Source organism: Pipistrellus hanaki, assembly GCF_964339955.1.
Source record: "Pipistrellus hanaki genome assembly, chromosome: 3".
In the NCBI taxonomy this organism is placed as follows: Eukaryota; Metazoa; Chordata; class Mammalia; order Chiroptera; family Vespertilionidae; genus Pipistrellus; species Pipistrellus hanaki.
The window spans coordinates 157,236,835-157,256,559 of record NC_140505.1 but is presented as its reverse complement, the minus strand read 5'-3'; the positions used below and the strand labels follow the sequence as shown (position 1 = coordinate 157,256,559).

At 35.5% G+C, this 19,725-nt stretch overlaps 1 protein-coding gene across 1 annotated transcript in view; it reads right to left on the bottom strand.

Moving 5' to 3' along the window:
* The window catches only part of ITPR2 (inositol 1,4,5-trisphosphate receptor type 2), a 416,442-nt gene that overhangs the window by 123,622 nt on the left and 273,095 nt on the right, over positions 1 to 19,725 (bottom strand). Inside the window, exons 38-43 of the mRNA XM_084877146.1 lie at positions 15,277 to 15,385; positions 14,132 to 14,319; positions 8,833 to 9,016; positions 7,640 to 7,896; positions 4,283 to 4,483; positions 3,691 to 3,801 (exon numbers count right to left, since the gene is read on the bottom strand). Coding sequence (XP_084733272.1) covers positions 3,691 to 3,801; positions 4,283 to 4,483; positions 7,640 to 7,896; positions 8,833 to 9,016; positions 14,132 to 14,319; positions 15,277 to 15,385 — 1,050 coding nt within the window. The remainder of the gene's footprint in view (positions 1 to 3,690; positions 3,802 to 4,282; positions 4,484 to 7,639; positions 7,897 to 8,832; positions 9,017 to 14,131; positions 14,320 to 15,276; positions 15,386 to 19,725) is intronic.

The window sequence follows — 19,725 nt, the reverse complement described above, 5'->3', positions numbered from 1 at the left end:
GACTTTATCTATAATGCATTCAAATATTATCATATATTCTTTCACTATTTCCTAATGGGCATTTCTATGATGACATTTAACAGGACAGTAAGGTGAACCAGTATCAATGACATATTTCAGATAAATGGTATATAATTTAAAGAATTTAGCAAATTGACTTTAATAGGAAACATTAATACACGTTATCAAATCAAAATTTTAAATTTAAAAAAATAGTTACTGAAATTTGATCTATAAAATTGGAAATTCATGAGTTAGAAATACAATATAAATTTACAGATATCTAGTCCCACAGTATGTCAGTATATAAGCAACATGTTTACCACCTGGGTTATAGAAGAATAATATTTTCTATTTTTGTTTAATAAAGAATGAAAACAGTTTATGTTGTCTTTGAGGTTTGCTAATTTAGTTTATAAATATGTTATCTCAAACACTTTTACCTATAGATATAAAGAATGTTTCTGATACAATTGATTTATAATCTAAAACCGGTACCACAGAGTTACAGAAAGTCTTGACCCATAAAACACAATATTCTCAACATTTAGAAAGAGGTTTCTTTACATTGCTTTCAATAGTGCTGCCCTAGAATTGTGGAAAATTGCACAATGATAAAAACTACTGGAGAGATATTTCTACAGTGTATTTGTAATGTTCAAAACATTTCAATTTCCACATATGATCTTTGATGGAGCACAAAAGAAGTAGAGTCAAATGGCTTTAAGGTGGTTCTCAACAACTCAAAATTAACATCTTACAGGATGAAAACTAAATTGAATCGGTTGTTTGGTATGCAGACATCTCTACAGAGTTTTTGTGAAAGTTGTTGAAATTAATTTTACTGAGCAGTTTTTAATATCAAATTCTATCTAACTATTTTTTTTTCTTTCAGAAGTAAAATCTAAAGACTATCTTTAAATGACTATCAATGATGATGATAACAATATCAATGTCATGGACCCATCCTGAAAAGATTTTAGCATTTTGTAGGAGAGGTAGCATTAATTTTTCTGTTTCATTTAAAATTTTTGTATATTTATACCAATCCTAAAACCCGTTTTTATAATGTAGCATCCCATCAGTACAAATAATATACTTAAAAATAAGGTTTCAAGATTTAAGGAGAGTTGAAATCCTTGGAGTGATTTGCAATGACCCCTAGAATTCAAAGCTAAAACCTTAGCAATAATAGCAGTCTTCTCTAATGAACCTCACTCAGCAGGCCCAATACATAATAGCTTTAAAATACATCCAATTTCAGAATGCTATTGGCATTATGGTGCTTTTTTCTAACAAATCTCCTTTTTCCTACTATGTTGGGAGAATAGGAATTTTGTAAATGATCTACTGAAATCTAAATCAATTTGAAAGTACAAAAGCCTATATACATATATACACCAAGAAATCAAATGCACGTGTTAGTGTTAACAGAGGGCTTTCTTTAAAACAAAACAAAACAAAACAAAATGACCTATTTACTGATTCAGCCCTTCATAGTTACAAACCAGTTAGGAAATGTAAATTAAAAAGTAAAGGGAAAGACATATGGAAAAAAATTCATAAAATTGTATATTAAATGAGTATATAGAAATAAGTATACTTAGAATTATAACTAAGAAAAATTATATAAATGATGTAAAATCAAACCTTAATATTTTAATGTAGTTTTCTCTAATTTATCTAAATTTTATCATTAAAAGCACCCTACCCAGAGAAGCCCCCTAACATTTGACACTATCATTCTGTCTTACAAATATTGTCCTATTGGCCATTATGTCAAAGCCTCATTTGTTTGTTTGTTTTTCTTAAAGTACACACACCTAATTTTTTAGGTAGATAACAATACTTTAAATATTTCAGGTCAAACCCATTCATTTGGTATTTTTTACATACCCTTATTTATCCAACTGTCATATTTTGAAGAGGTATACCTAAATTGTACTTAGTAATATACACAATTTTAAATGATTCTTTTTCTAAAAAGCATTTTCATTTGAATAGCTAAGAATATATTTGTACCCCATCGTTTAGTTATTTAACACTAGAAGCCTGGTGCATGAAATTCGTGCCCTAGACCTGGCTGGCGATCAAGGCCAACTGGGGCCTTCTGGCTGCTGGCCAGGGCCTTCCTTGGTTCTGCACCACCTTCTGGTGGTCAGCACATCATAGCAAGCGACAGAACTCCCAGTCTCCCGGTCAAACTCCAGTAGGGACACTTTGCATATTAGCCTTTTATATATATATATATATATATATATATATATATATATATATAGAGAGAGAGAGAGAGAGAGAGAGAGAGAGAGATAGATAGATAGATAGATAGATAGATAGATAGATAGGTCTGGGTTTGTAAATAATCAGGATGCCTATACTTTGTTTTAAATTGATTAACCATCCAGTAATTAAGTTATATCAATTAAAAATTAGGTTTAAAGGGGTTGTTTTAGACTAATAAAGGATTTAAAAAGCCAGAGGCCAAGGCTTTTATAAGTTATATTTTTATGAATTATGGCTAAAGATGAATTTAAGATGAAATAAACATTTTTTTTCTAGTAATTCAGATGAAGCTGCCTGCCACGTAGGCTTAGGCTGGCTTCACTATCTGAAGCATGATGCTAATGAGGGAAAGGACACAAGTTCAATCTACACAAGAATCACCTTTGCTTTAATGCATGGATGGAAGGACCCAAAGCAATACACACTGCAACAGAGAACAGTGAAAAAATACAAACTCACCTCTTAAAGACACTTTCTTATTAAAAGCCATTAGCACAATCTTCACATAAGCAGTACATAGGTATGTTATCTATCAGTAGCTATACTTAGTAGCAGAATTATCAAAATTTCATTCTTTTTGGCCATAAATATACAAAGTGAAAGTTACATTTTGCTATGATACTAGACAGACCTGTCTTAACTGGAAAATTATCATTTAACCAATGACTTGTTTACCTGTTTAACACCAAACACAATAATGTGGTCTTTCATGATTCACCTCCACTGAATATCATGACTTTGTATTTCAGATTTAATAGCTTCTTGTGTACCTTTATTTGTTATTCCCATTTGAACAAAAAATTGAAGGATTTTTTTTTTTGTAATGTCATCTTGTTCCTGAGCTCTGATTAATGGAACTGCTGGGAAGTACGTGTGCGGTTTAAGTTCAAGTGCCTTCTCAAAGGCAGTGTGAAAATGGCTTATAGAATTTGGGGGGGAAAATAAAATTCTAATGTAAAAGGAAACAACTTTTATAAGGAAGAGAGCCATAAAATGAAACTGCAGCCTCCCTTTCCCACAGTCTAATAGCTGTGACTTGCCAGCTAGAATTCTGAAGTCAAGGTAAATTTTATAAATGGGTGCAGTGAGTTTCAGCACCTTTGGCTCTTCCATATAATAAAAAACATAAAATAACAACAGAAGAGACATGGTGAAACAAAGCGCCACTTAAAAGGACTTCCAGGAAAGTACCCTCCAATTGAACACTACCTCAAAGTTTAATTGACATTTTATCAGAAATTTCGTGTGCATGGTGCTTTCACTAGCCCATCTGTCTATTCATTAGCTGAAAATATGACAATATCTTGGTTTCTACAAGAGCTACTTAGAGATTTGGAGGAACTCTGAAAGGGAGTTTTATATAGACAATGTCACTTCTCCCCCCTCTAAATAGTGGATTTACTTTACCTTTAGTTGAAGCACCAAGTCCATTCGATATTTACCAAGAGGGTTTATGTCATTTAGGATCAGAGCAATGATAATATCAATTCCATTAGATTCATGAGTAGCAATACATGACTAGAAAACAAAATGTTACAAAAATAACTTCTCTTTAACATCAAAGCCTTAGAAACCATATGGCATAAAACAACAGAATCACCTCAGTTTTTTTACCTTTAAAATATAACTAACATTTAACTTTTAGATTAAGTGGAACCATAGAAGCCAAAGGAAGGTCATTCCTCAAATCCTAAGAGACGAAAACTGAGCAATAATGAAGAAACATGTTTCACTCTTTCTGATAAGTCTGATTTTTATCTGGAACATTTTCATGCAGATAAATACAATTTCTTTCACAATGAAATTAAATTAAAAGATGGCATAGTATCTGCCTGTCTATAATTCAGTCCTTATATGTTTTGTTAGGAAAATAAAAACATCTGGCAAAGCAAGAAGAAAGATCTTTTAAATGTACACAAGGGTTGGCTCGTTCAACATTTGGATCCCTTTGCTAATTAGTCAGAAATAGTTTTGCGTGGAGAACGGCTTTCCTGGTTACCTGATTTTCATGGCAGGGGCCCTGGCAGTACTCAGTCAAACTTTCCAGAGTCTGGTTGACCAGCACTACATTCTTCTCATTGATGTAGAGACCCAGCAGGCCCAGGCCACCCGTGGTACTTCCGCAAATGCAGTCCAGAAATTGAAGGGTCTCACAGACAAGGTTGTAATTTGTTTTGTTGTTTTGATTCCTCAAGAAGTTCTGAAAGCAAAAGAAAATATAACCTAAGGGTTAGGAAAAAAATCCCTGTGTAATTGTTTTCAGTTCTGTGTGAATGTGTGTGTGTGCTCTGCTCCCTATGGCAATGTGAAATGGAATCGCTCTACATTTATTTAAGAAAGTGGTTGTGTTTGTTAATTTTCTCCTGGATCTAAGAGGTGGGGGGAAGAAGATTCTTGGTTTTTTCCTCAAGCATCTATATTTATCAGCATAATTCTTATCAAGCATGTCTCAATGTCATTATCCTGAAACTATATAGAGAGCGTTAAATAATAGGTAACAGGAAGAGAAGAAGGAAAAGGAAACTATAAAGAAGTTAATTAGGGAAAGAAAACAATCAAATTTTCCAAGTAAATGAAACTTATAAAAAGTGCAACTTCAAACAGTAAATGGAGGGCAACTTGGAAGCGCCTATTAAAATTTCCAGTTAACTTACAACTCCACTTACCAAGGTTATTATTTCTATATATTCCACAAAGAGATTCACTGCACCCTGTCTGTAACAGCAAACACTGGAAACCAAAGCATAGCCATTGTAATAAATAACAGTAATCTAAATGCTGCAGTATTGTGAAGCTATAAAAATAAGGTACATCAATATGTATTGATATAAACATAAACTAGTAATAAGTGATTTAGCAATAAAATATATTGCTAAGTGAAAAAAAAAAAAGCAAGTTCAGGAACACTATAAAATGTGCTTTTAGAAAGGCTGACATACTTATATGTGCATAAAAATTTCTGGAAGGAAAGACAAATTGTTAGCAGTAATTTCTTTGGGGGAGTAAACCTGGTGAGAGGGCAAACAAAAATAAAAACTTTTAATTTTTAATTTAATTTATTACTTATATTTATATATTAGAGGCTGGTGCACAGATTTGTGCACAGGTGGGGTCCCTCGGCCTGGCTTGTGGGGATTGGGCTGAAAGTGGCTCAATCCCCAGAAGGATCCCGGATTACTAGAGAGTGGTTCTTGGGTGACACACCCTGGAATCAAGCTCCCTCCTCTCTGGTTCTGGGTGCGTCACCAGAGATCTGCAGCTGCCAAGTCACTGCAGCGCGGCAGCTCCTGCGAGCATCTGCCCCCTGGTGGTCAGTGTGCATCATAGCTACTGGTTGGAGTGTCTGTCCCCTGGTGGATATTGTGTGTCATAGCTACTGGTAGGACAGACAAATGGTTGCTTCGGCTTTTATATATATAGATTTATTTGCTTGAATTTATTTTTTCCACTTACTCTTCTTTTTCTTTTAGTTTGCTTTTGTAATTTCCCCTCAATTTTTTGTGTGTGGTAAAAATACCCCCAAATTTACCACCTTAAATCACTTTTACTAGCAAGTGTAGCGTTCAATGGCATTAAATATATTCACAATGCTGACATACCATCAACATCCATGTCTCTAGGACCCTTTTCATCTTGTAAAACTGAAAACCTATACCTATTACTAATCCCCCCTCAGCCTTCCCTCAGCCCCTGGCAACTACCATTCTACTTTCTGTCCTATGATTTGACTACTCTAGGTACTTTATATAAATGGAATCACACAGTATTTGTCTTTTTGTAACTGACTTATTTCACTTAGCATAATGTCCTAAGATTCATACATGTAGCATGTGTCAGAATTTCATTTCTAAAGGCTGAATAATATTCCATCCTATGTATATACTATATTTTGTGTATCCATTCATCAGTTGGGTTGCTTCTATATATATATATATTAGCTATTGGATAAACCCACCATTTTTTCTTATTAAATACAAGCTATTTTATTAGTAGCATTTCCAAATTATTTTATCCCACATTCCTATCAGTGAAATATTTGAACAGGTTCTACATAATATATATATTTCCTACATCGACAGACTAGGTGGGTCAGGATAAGTATGAAGGCAGAGCCAGTGTCCTCCCTCTGGGAATAATGCATCTGGCCTCTGTCTGTTGACAGTGCTACAGCAGCCCTCTCCCAGGTGTGGTGCAGTGGTCACCAAGAACCATAGCTTTACCATTAATTCCAGATGTATCCCCTTGGAGAATATTTAATTAAATTTACATAAATTTACACATATTACCAATTCAGAACACCTGTAGTCTAGACCAGCAATTTTCAATTTTTTATTTTTTTTATTTTCATGGCACACATAAACTAATTACTAAAATTCTGCAGCACACACAAAAAATGTTATGGTTTTTGCTGATCTGACAAAAAAATATAAGAGTAAATTTGATTCATTCGCACTGGACAGCTATTGTGTTGGCTGTTGCCATTTTTTTTTAATTTGACTATCTAAGTGAAAAGAGGTCAGTGTTCCTGACTGAATAGCCAGGTATTTCATGTTTTAAAAATTCTTGTGGCACACCAGTGTGCTTCTTATGGCATACCCATTGAAAATTGCTAATCTAGGCAATGACTAAAGAAAACAACTTCAAACTATGCTGTCTCTTTAATATTGGATATGTGTTCTTAGAAACTATCTCACCTTTCATGTGGTTTTGCCATGGTGATGTAAGCATTGTGTACAAATAATCCCCACCACCACCTAAAAAAAGGCGCCAAAATTCCTAGTTACCCCTAATTTAATCTATCTGACAAAGGGAAATATACCAAAGCACATATAAGAGCAGGACTATATTAATTTGCAAAGGTATCAATTTCCACTGTGGCAAAAAAAAAAAGAAAGAAAAAAAAGAAAAAACACAAAACCCTCTCCTATGTTAACTCTACTTCTAATGAAGACATATAAGTGTAGTCTATATCCTCACTCAAGAAATAGACTGTAAATGATGAAATGCCCTGAAATCTATAAAACTATGAAGGCACAGATGAGCAAATGTGACCTTACTCAACCAACACCAGAATATTAGGATTAGATGATGTTCACCCAAGTTAAAAAGATATGAGCTGAGGATGAGGATGCAAAGAATGAAACCTGACCATCCCGACTTTTCATGCATACAGGGATTTTCCTTACATGTTTCATCACTCAGAGACAAAAGTTCCTCCCCATTTCAGAAGAGCACTATTGGTTTTATTGATTATCTCTCCAAAACACTCTCCCAAACTAATTGTTATTTTTATCCCAGTTTAATTACTTATAACCATAGGCTGTTTTCTCAGCTTTTACACAAACTAGAACAATACCTGCAGTTCCCGGTTGTGATTCTCACATAGTAACTGAAGAAATCTCAGGATCGGCTGCATGATGGCAATTGCAGGGCTCATCGTCACTTCCTCTGCAGACTTGTCCTCCGCGTTGCCCCCTTCAGATCCCGTGCACATAATGTCTATTTCCGGATCCATTTCTCTTCTGTATACACAGTACGCTTTGGATGTTGCTGAAGAAGCTTCTGTTAATTGCCCTTTCATTCCCTCTTTTAAATGTAGTGATGAATCTCTTACTGAAAACAAAGCAGCACTCTTATGGTTCCAAATTAATTTTTCTTTTGCTAATTAAAATAAAAAGACAGCCAGGTACCCAAATTCTTCAACAACTGAATAAAAATCACCTGACAAGAGGTGCAATAATTTTCCCAAAGGAACTTGAGCTAGCAACTTAAAAAATTAAATTTGCACTGGGACACTAAAATCAGATCTTAATGCTTAGCCAGTTTTCGAAGGATTTATGTCTTTTTGATAAATAAAATACAAGAGGTCATAATACAAGAAGGTGGGAAAATATGGCAAACTTCAAAATGTTCATTTCTTATGATTTGTATTTACTACACAGATGTTCAGTTTTATTATTTGAAAAACCAAGACACTTTCTTTAGAATCAGTGCTATAATTTCTGTTCTTAAATTAGAAATTTCATTAATACTCAGAAGGTTTGGGGCAGTTGTTTTTTTGTTTTGTTTTGTTTTTTGTGTTTTGTGGGTTTTTTTTTTTTACCATGCCTCCCACAATGAAATCAAACATCTTCATATCACTACAGTAGGTCCTCTCTTAATGCCACCCACAGTTTCTGTGACTTCAAGCAAAATGACGTGTAACAAGACCAATTTTACCATAGGCTAAATAATATAAATAAGAGTTAAATTCATCTGGCACCTCATCAATGTCATAATGAAAGGATCTATGTTGAATGAAACAATGATATTCAAGGATCTGCTGTAGTTGCTTTGCATTAACAATGCATTGCTTGAGTTTGGTCTACTGAGTTGCTTCAAAGTCAACACCTTTACCATAATAATTTAAGGATGGAACACCATATTCAGAGCCCCGGTTGGGATGATTAGACTAAGACAACTGAGATGACAAAGGCAAGTGAGATCTAAACACTATGTTAGCCTTTGTTCTCTCCTTCTACTCTCCCCAACACACAAATATTTCTTTACCTCTTATTCGTGGACTAGATGTCATCAATTCATTGTCATCATCCCTTTTTTTGTTACCTAAGTCTATGGTATTCACTGTAACAGTTGATCTTATTTCTTTCTGAGCAGCCTTCATTCGGTCATATAGAACTTTGAAGAATTTTTCTGACCTTTTTTGCTCATGCAACTGCTGGTAGAACGAATACTGCAAGAAAACGTATTTTGAGATATCAATACCCAAGCAGAGAAAAAGTGTTTTTATGCTTGAAGTAAATATAAGGATTCCAAATGAAAGCACACATTTAATGTGCTGCCCTCTATTGTTTCATAAATAATAAACTGACAGCTTTTGCCAGTCTCCTGTACTCTTTAATGTATACTAATAATATCTTGTATTTGCTCTGCACTTTCCAACATATTTTCATATGCTATTTAATTCATCCTATTTATTTTTAAAAATTACAAAGGCACTATAAGAAGTTGTATGCAAAGTTTTATTATAAAGTCATGTATTGGTTCAACATTTATTTAGTGTCTCTACGTACCAGGCCCTTTGCTAGCACTAGAGATAGAATGAAAAGGAAAAACAAACACAGCCCCTGCCCTCATGAGTTTGACATCTAGGGAAGAAACCAGCCACTAATCCAATGATCACTCTGTACAAACTAGTTTATGGAGAATTGCAAAGAGTTGTTTTCCTTTTATCTGAATTACAGTACATTTAATTTAGAATATGTTACCATGGTAACCTCACTCACAGGAATGCACTGATAAATAGGCACTAAGTCCTTTGGTGCTTCATTAGCTACATTGCTTTGCATGGGTTCCAGGACAAGCCCACCATAAAATAAATTCTGCTTTATGGTTTGTAATGATGTAGAAAGGCCTCAATACCAAAAATATGATTAAAATATATCTTAGTGAGAGATGGAAATATTGAACCTTGGAAGTATCTGCCGTAATCACTTTCTGCTTAGTGACTCAGGGGAGCATCTAGAAGAGAAAGGAGAAGGGAAAGATGATACTCTCTAGAGAAGTCAGAACTGGCACTGGGTAGGGAGATTAAAAATTATTAATACTAAAACCGTGGGCTAGACACAGCACAAACAAGAGAAATAAAGTAAAAATTTAAGAGAGATAATAGCCTGAGTAATTGTGATGATTTAGAGTTATATAACCTCGCTGAGAGACAGTGTGAAGGAAACTTATGAAAAAGCAACGATTTCCAGATCAAGTAGAGTTAAGCATATTCCAACTCATCTAAACAGCCAATTTGGGGGAGTTTGGCTCTGCAGATGTGCTTTCCTGCAGGAATGCCTGGAACCATGAAACACAGGTGAGACTCTAATCACATCAGGTCTTGACATGGTTGCCTGTCCTGAAATTATTGATATCAACAATGTATATTCACCGAATGGTGTATGTACCTTTAGAAGTTGGCTTCATATCTACAAGGGGAAGCTCCGAAGCAGAAGGCTAGCAACCTCTCTAGAATAACAGGCCAAAAATCCACAGTAACCATAGCAACTAGAGAGAAACAGTTGAGCTGGTTCTGCTAATTCAAAGGATAAATGTAGCATTCACAGACCTTACAGTCCCACAAATTAAGCTGGTGCTTAAACCCTAATATTTTCAATATAATGGAGTTAGAGGTTGAAGGGCAATGCAATATATTAATGAGGAAGTTGTAGGAACTTCATGGCTTTATTAAAACAAAGTTTTATAATTTATATAGTTCTTTGACATATATTATCTCTTTGATACTTTCAACTGTGTGATGAATAAATAGTGTTCTTATTTGCACTTTATAGATTTAAAAAAATGATGCTTAGTAAAGACAAGTGAATTGCCCAATATTATGTAACTGGTAAGCAGTGAAGCAAGGATTTAAATTTAGAATACCTAATTCTAAATCAGTAAATTTATCATGTAACTTCTTAAGCTCAAAACTTAAGCTTTTATTTACACATCCCTTTTTTAAACCAGGGCTCTACAAATTTGAACATTATGATTTTCACAAAGATAATAAGTGTGCTCTATATATGTGTATATAATCTCAAGAGGTAGCATAAGGATTTCTCTTACTAGATATATTGTTCTTGTCTAGGAAACTGCCTCCATAAGCTGCATAGAGTATAGGGAAATTCTAAGGTATTTTTCAGGAGTGAAGGGTGATAGATAAACAGATGTGTGACAGAGGAAGTACTTTCTCCAAGAAGGAGGGGCAGACTAGATGTCCCAGGGCAGAGAAGGGAAATGAAGTGAGGAACTGGAGAGATAAAGTAAGACTAGGCAGATATAGAGTATGTCAGAGAAATTTCCCAAGAGTGAAGAGGTAAAAGGTTATTTTAGAAAGGAGATGTTATAATACCCTAGCCAGTTTGGCTCAGTGGACAGAGCATTGACCAAAGGGTTCTGGGTTTAATTCCTATCAAGGGCAAGTACATTGGTTGCAGGCTCCTCCCCAGCCCCGGCTCTGGTTGAGGCTTGTGCAGATGGCAACCAATCAATGTGTTTCTCTCACATAGATGTTTCTATCTTCCCCTCTCTTTTCCACTCTCTCTAAAACTCAATGGAAAAATATCCTTGGGTGAGGATTAAAAAAAAACAAACACATAAAAAGCAACTTAATAGAAAGGAGATGTTTATAGTGGTTAAGAACATAGACTCTGGGGCCAGACTGCATGGGTTTGAATCCTAATTCTGTTTCTAACTAGCCATGTGATCCTGGATAAGGAACTTAAACCATGTATATCAGATTCTTCTTTGGTAAAATGAGATAATATAAAAGTTACCTAATAGGTTGTTGTAAGGATTAACCAAGTTAATACATGTAAAGCAGTAAGAACAGTGCCTGATATTTAAGAGGTATTATCTATCTTCCCCCTCAACCAATCTTTAATAAAGTATATTCTGTGCTTGCTTTGGCAGCACATATAGTAAAATTGGAATGATACAGAGAAGATTAGCATGGATGACACCCAAATTGGTGAAGCGTTCCATATTTTAAAAAAAAAAATAAAGTATATTCCACATATAAATTGACTTATGTAGCTAGGAGAGGAATCAGAGTCCTATCTCAGTACCACAGGTATAGAGGTATCAAGAGAACCCATGAACTAAGAAAGCGAGACATTAGTTGCTAAGACATCTCTGAAAATGTGGCATCCTTATAGAGACTAGCAGAAGTCTGGGAGAGTCATGAGTTTTAGACCACTAAAGAGCAAGGATTAGGATTCCAGTTGACCTCAACTAGACCTCTTCGAGCCAGGAACACTCAGCTTACTTCTGGGTTGTACAACAGTATGGATAGATGAGAAATCTGAATAGGGTAAAGCTGGTAAATGAAACTGTCATAACCCATCTTAGAAGGTTTTCACATACAAAATAATTTAATGCTGTTTCATTAACAAATATTTGTTCATGGATATAAAGCATTGGATAATGATACCCTGCTCTAAGAAAGATGAATTGAATTGGAAAGGCAAGATGTCATACAAATAACAACAAAGATTATCTCATCTAATGACCCTCAGTGGCCCAGAAGCAGGAATCGAGAAAGCATTATAATTCCAAGGATTGCTTCTACCAAAAGATGTCCCAAAATATTTTTTAATATATTTTATTGATTTTTTACAGAGAGGAAGGGAGAGGGATAGAGAGAAACATCGATGAGAGAGAAACATCCATCAGCTGCCTTCTGCACACTTTCCACTGGGGATGTGCCTGCAACCAAGGTGCATGCCCTTGACCAGAATCGAACATGGGACCTTTCAGTCAGCAGGCCAATGCTCTATCCACTGAGCCAAACCAATTACGGCTGTCCCAAAAATCTTTCACTTCCATTCTCTGGATAATCTACATCTGACATTATAGAGTTGCCTAGACAAATTTCTCTAGAAAATCCAAACTGATTATCTGGTTGTAAAAGAAAGACAATTGTCAAGAAAACCACTTAAATCCTGCCACTCCCACTCCTTTCACACCACTAACGTCCCTCAGAAGAATTTGTGCTGGAAAAAAGTACCACATGAGTATTAAATAAATAAGTGCTGTGGGATCCCAATACAGGAGTGATTGCCAAAGTTCCTAAGATAGGGAAAACTTTGTGAAGACCCATTCATTCATACAGCAATCACTCCAATCCATTTATTAACCCCTAGATTAGGCCAGACATAATGCCAGACACCAGGTATTCAAAGCATGTGGCCTCAACCTTTAAGGATCCATAATTTACTAGACTTGTTTTCTAACTAAGAAGTATCAGTGTTTTAAGGTTACGTTCTGGTCATCGTGCTGTTTGCTGTTCAAGAGGCCCTTATTCCTAAAGCCCCCTGTTACTGGCTATGCCATATCATAAAATTCCTATTGTTCCTTGTATTGGATTGCTAAGTAAAGGACTATATCCTAGTTCTTAATTAGATGTGACTTCCACTTGCCATGAATAGAGACAATGAATCCTGGAATTTCCAATTAGGTGTAGCATAGTTTCCTTCTCTGACAAAGGCAAACCTAGAAGGAGCAGGTAGTGAGTGGCAGGACTAAGAGGAGGAGAAGGCACCTTGCCTATGAGCATTTCCCAGTTCTCAGGCTCACTAGCATGCTCTGCTCTGCCTTTGCATGGGAGGCGGGGGGAGCCCAGGGAAACTTGGCAGGAGTTTCAAAGTGAAAATGGTCCCTTTGGAATAGCAGTCTGAATCTCACACACAGGTGAGCATATTGCTCGCTGCAGTAGAGCACCAAATTGATGAATGATGACTTTCAAATCACCCTACCCTGAGCTGAATGAACAAATGAAATGGTTCTCGCCCTGCTAGTGAAAAATTCTCCCACTCAGCTGCATCAGGGTACTGAGCACTGGGAGGTTAGGGGCAACAGTATGTTACTGCTCTAAACTTCTAACATTGTATATAAGGGAGGGACGAATTGAGATGGGAGGCGAATGTTATTGGGTATAATGCCAAATACTGTGGGAGGAGTTTATGCTTATTATCTCAACATTTACTTCTTAGATGAGCCGAATGTTACTTTTATCTGCAGGGTGTCAGCCTAAAATGTCCCTAAGCCAATCAGAATTTCTGGTATCATGTTAGGGAGGCTACTTCTAGGGAATGTTCTGCTTCACTGAATAATTTGCAAAGCTCCATGTTTCTATAGCAAATCAAATACATTTATAAGGAAAATGGGACACAAGACTGGTTTATAGATGTGTGTAGTCACGAGAGGCTAAAAGAAAACACATTACTTTTGCTTGGTGTCTATGACAAATCAATCACAACCACAAATAATAGATGTAACGCTCATCATGATAAGCAGGTACCTGAGTTTGTGTATTTCCTCCTTCGAGCAAGGCAATGCCAAGTAAAATGCCTTCGGAAAAAATTCTGTCATTTTTGGTATTCACTATAACATCGATGACAAGTTCAGATGCACCTTCTTTGTCCAGCAGACACTGAATATCTGACATTGATATCCCCATCTTATCTGAGTCCTGCCCAGAAAAGCTTCCTGTGATTAGGAGATATAAATAAATAAACCTTAATTACAGACATTATTAACATCTAAGGTTTTGAAATTCTTAAACCTTACAAATATTTAAAATTGGTACTCATTGCTTACAAAGTTAAATATAGTATAAGCTTTGGATTTTTAAAAATCAAAAGTTTAAAAACATAACTTTTTATGAAATGTATACCATCTGTAAATTATTTCTTACTAAAAATTCCTTTGAAATAGTTAGATTTATTTTTATTTTTAATTTACATATAATAAATTATAACTTAGTTTAATTTCCAGTTAAAAGACAAAATTAATACTAATGTTCAAATCCATCATTTTATGAATCTGAAATGGAAGAATGGTTCTTAATAGTGCTTTTAATTGACTTTTTATTTAGATACAATGGGCATATAACATAAGCTTAAGGTACACAACATAACAATTTGATATACTGTATGTATTATTGCAAAGTGATGACCATAAAAATATTAGTTAACTTTCACCACTTCACATAATTAAAATTTTGTCCTTATGAAGAAAACTTTTACAGTCTACTCTCTTAGCAATTTTCAAATGTACAATATAGCATGGTTAAGTATGTATAGCCATCCCTAGGATATATCTTTTTAATCGAAAGTTTTTATCTTTTGAACACTTTATTTAATTTCCCTGTAGGCACCTCTGGCAACCACAAATCTCACCTGTTTCTATGGGTTTTGTTTTTTAGATTAGACATGGTGAGATCACACAGTATTTGTGTTTCTCTGACTGACTTATTTCACTCAGCATAATGCCCACAAGGTCTATCCATGTTGTTGCAAATAGCAGGATTCCTCCCTTTTTTTAAATGACTAGTAGCGCTTTATAAATGAAATTTTTATATTTGTGCTATTTTAGGTGAAATATGAGAGTACTAGCTGAAGATTACAAGATAATTTTTAAAAGAAGAAAAATGGAAAGACTTACCTCCCCCTGGTGCAGATTTGCCATAGGTTCCAGAAAGGGGTCCATTTATACCAACTCCATAATCACCTTTAAAGTATCGATTCAGGAGTATTTTCCTTAATGTGTTACCCTAAAAAAAAAAAAAAAGAACAAGAAAGTGTTGGTTATTATTTATTTTCTAATAAAAGAGAAAAATATCCAGTACATTAAAGTGCAACTTAAATGTATTTCCATCAATGATGTTGAGATGTGGAAAAAATTAATTTTATACTGCATAAGGTTTTGGAAGGCAAAATTTTGCAAATATTTCCCAATAAAATAACAGTTTTGCTTCTCACAGAAATAAAGACTAAATTACAGGATTTTTCAACATACTGTACTAAGAAAATCACAAGTGCTATAAATTTGGGGTCTTCAAAAGCTTAGGGTCCCAGTGTTGGTAAGAATATTAGTGGCACCTGAAGAGAAATAGATAAATAAACACCCTAAGAACTGGAAAGCAAAACCTTAATTAGATTAGCTTAGTAAAATGTGCTAGCAACGTGACAGGTATACAATAAGTGCTTGAAAAATTAAGCTTAGTAAGATAGTAAATTATATCTAATCTCCCAGAGCTTTATTCAAAAGACAGTGGGTAAAAACCAACAGTGTATTTCTTTATAAAACATGCAACTTAAAAATTCCTAAGTCTTTAGTTTTATGCTGGTTACAAGATATTTGTAAAACAATATATTTCGTGATATAGTCACTCGCATATACTTAAGCAATACAGATAACTCCAAATCTTCCACTGTATTGTCTATTATTATTTTAATAGAGAAGAGTAATTTAAAAAATATTTTTAAAGAACACTTGTTCATTTAAACTTTTTAAATGATCACATCAATTACTGAGGTACTATTCCCATGATGCAGATATGGACACTATGGCCCAAGAGTCTATGTAATTAGCTGCACCTCATGCAGCTAACAGTTTGAGAGCAACACCTGAACTCAGTTCTTGACTACACACCTCGGCTGTTTCCCTACACTTCGCTGCACGCCCCCTTTCCAGCTAAGCCTCCCTTGAGTGCTGTGCCAAGTGGCTCTCATAGCTTCTTTTTCATGCTTTGGTTATCCTTTCTCAAGCCCTTAAGATTTTGTCCTCAGTCCTCATGTTGTCCTCCTCTCAACTTCCCTTTCCCCCTGTCGGCAATTTCGTCTGATCCTCAGTTGCATAATCGCTTCTGTAGGTCTGACTGCCAAATGTACTTCCTCCAGCTTTGACCTCTCTCTGGTAAGCTTCTCATCCTGTTTCCACTTAGAATTCCTTAGAACATCTGGAGGCTCTGCTGGCACCTTGAACTCAATTTTTCACTACAGACTAGTCCTTCTCTGCTAAACTTGTTCTCCTTTCAATTTCCATTTACATTAACGGGATCACAATAATTCTGGTCATGCAGGCTGCAAACTTAAGGGATCATTTACTAGTACTAACCCTCCCCCACCTTGTCAATGGTTTGTGAAATCCTTTCTGTTCTATCTTTTCAACTGTAGCTTCGAATAGCACCTTCGCACATTATATTTTAGCGGAAGTGAACAATGTGATGATTTCTCACTACAGTTTTCTAAGTCTTTCTCTTTGTTCACTTCTTATTCTTTGCCTAAAAAGCTCCTCTGTCTTACTGATGGACGTGTCCTACCTTCCCTCTTCAATCTACAAATATTCATTAGGTACCTACTGTGTTTCTGGAACTACTGTAAGTGAATAAGATTTATAAATGCCAGGAGTTTACAATAAGGTCAGTTCTATAACAGAGATGCAGGTGAGGCCCTGTGGAAGCACAGAAGAGGAAACAGTGTACTCTGAAGAGGCTTTACATGTACACCTCCCATTAACCCATGTGATCACCAGAGGAAAGCCATCCTATGCACAGCCTGTGTGCAACACATCCACCCCAAATGTCACTGTGAATTTTAATAGACACTCAAAGTGTCTTGAGCTGTTTATCTTTACAGCAACTTTTATTTATTAACAGTGACATTTGTGTTCTTAGAACACAAACATTTGTGATGGCTTCCTACTTCATGTTTACTTCCTTTAAGACTGTTCTATATAGGAGTAAAGGTGATGACTGGTCTTGGAAGAAATAGTGGGGTGTAACAGTTGATTCCACCCATGAATACAACTTTACTATCCCTTACAAAACCTAAGTGGGGTGCCAGGAGAAGACAAGAAATTAAAAGTGTTTCCTTTTTTCTTTTAAGGGAAAGTCTTATGAGTTGAATTACTTTCATCTGGCTAAAGAATGACCTTCCAAAAGGGGAGGAAAAACAAAACATTTCTTTGGAGTCAAAGAAGCTTTTGCTATGTATTTCATCACAGTAGAAATAGGTGCTATAAGAGAGTTTTAGACCCTAAACTATGGATTGAAGTTGTAAATTGTGGAGAAAAATGAACTGAAGAACTAAATTTCTTTAAAGGGTATCTCAGTTTGTTGCACCAATCATGGTTCTCAACTCTACAGACCAATGTATTGCTTATCACCATAAGCCTGTAAGATACACTTGGCCCAGCTGCCCAGGCCTGTTTTCCTTGAAATTGCACAAATCAGTGTCACCGTCTAGAAGAGAACCTGCTGTGAATAGAAGCCAAAGGCTGGGGTCCTTGTGAACTAGCTCCCTGTTGATTCTCTCAGAGAGACTTTAACCACTTCTCACCATGAACCCAACCAAGAGATAAACAAGAAATAGTTTATTTTCTTTAAAAATGGAGAAATAGAAAACCACAATTTACCCTTTGCTTTAAAAAATGCCTTTTATATTGCTAGAAGAATAAAGTTGCTTAAAACCAACCACAGAATGGAACTGTGCAACATCAAAAATTTGAAAAACACCCTATTTATCATTATTGCTATATTCTCTTCAGGCACATAAAGTAAAATACACAGGTACTTATCAGATTCAATCACATCAAAATCAAACGAGCAACACTCTCCTCATCCAATCCCAGCCTCGTTAGAAACACATATTTTCTAACTGTATGCTATGGCAATGTCATAGAAAGGGGAAGGGGTTCCCCAGATCTGAGTTCTTAACTCTGAAGCCACACTGCCTGGGTTCCAATCCTTCTACACCACATACCAATGGGAGGATCTTAAGCAAGTTACTTTACCACTCTGTGCTTCAGTCCTAGAACTAACTGTCAAATGGAATACTCATAACACTTACCCTCATTGGTTTCCTGTCATGATCAAATAGGTGAAAATATGTAAAATATATAAAATAGTCCCTGGCACACAGTAAGTGCTTTATCAGTTATGTAAAGTTGACATTATTGTTGTTCATATTAACATTATCAGATCATGAATTCATTTATAATTCACAAAGTGCTTTCGCACTTTATGCCAAACCTTCCCACAAAAGTAAAATAAATTATAGTGTACTAGGAAAATGGCAAAAAAAAATAAATTATAAAACTACCCCAAAATCTTAATTTGTCCACTATTAATCAGTCCTTGGAAGTATATACTCATGAGCTAATAGGCCTACACTTCACTATATAAAATGTTCCTTACAATTTCAACTAAAGTGGAGGTAATTCTACCTTGGTTCAAACTCCATAACTGGTGCTGAAAATGAACAAAGGATAGGTTCTGATAGAAAAAGATTATGTTTCTGTGTGTCTTAATGACCCTCCTTTAAGACTAGAAACCTTTAGATATTGCTACATCACAAGTATAGCAGAACTGATTTCTGTTGGCAAATATCAAGTTCTGACTTGAGGGATGAGAGGCAAACACTGTGTTCCAACCTCTCCTGGGCCTTCTTCACGGCCTCCACTCTCTGTGATGGGCTACAGTGCTGAGAACACAGATGCAAGTCCTTTCCATAAATTTGTTACAATTAAACCAAGTGATTGTAGGACCACTGTCAGAAATTCCAGTGCCAGGGTTGTAAATTATTGTCTCGAAGCTATACTGGTGATTGCCATGGCAGAAATTTGGGGAAGAACTCAAAGCATCTGAAGCTATTTTGAAAAGAATTCTACAACAATTGAGGAGTTTGACTTCTGTACTCACTCTTCAATTCCAAAATGAATTCCTGACTGGGCTTCCCAGCGAAGGTGTCTTTGTTGGATTAGACCAAGTAGAAAAAAAAAAAAAGAAGAAAAGTCCTTTCCAGTGTTTTCCATATCAGAGTCAATTCCAGGCCACAAGACACAGCTTTTAGCCAATGTCTTCATGTGAACACATCCCAGATGTGCTAAGTTTAACGGAGCCAAGATAACTAACAATCACCTTCTGAAATTACAACAAAACATCTCCATAAAAAGTCATCTTCTGTGGCCAGAGAAGTAATGCTGACAGTTTGTGAATATCTGGGAGGATAGCTTTTATCCTGACCACTTCCTGTTGCACCAACTCCAATGGATCAAAAATTAAGAAGCTTAGAAATTAGTGACTTTGGTGGGTAGAAAAGATAACAAAAA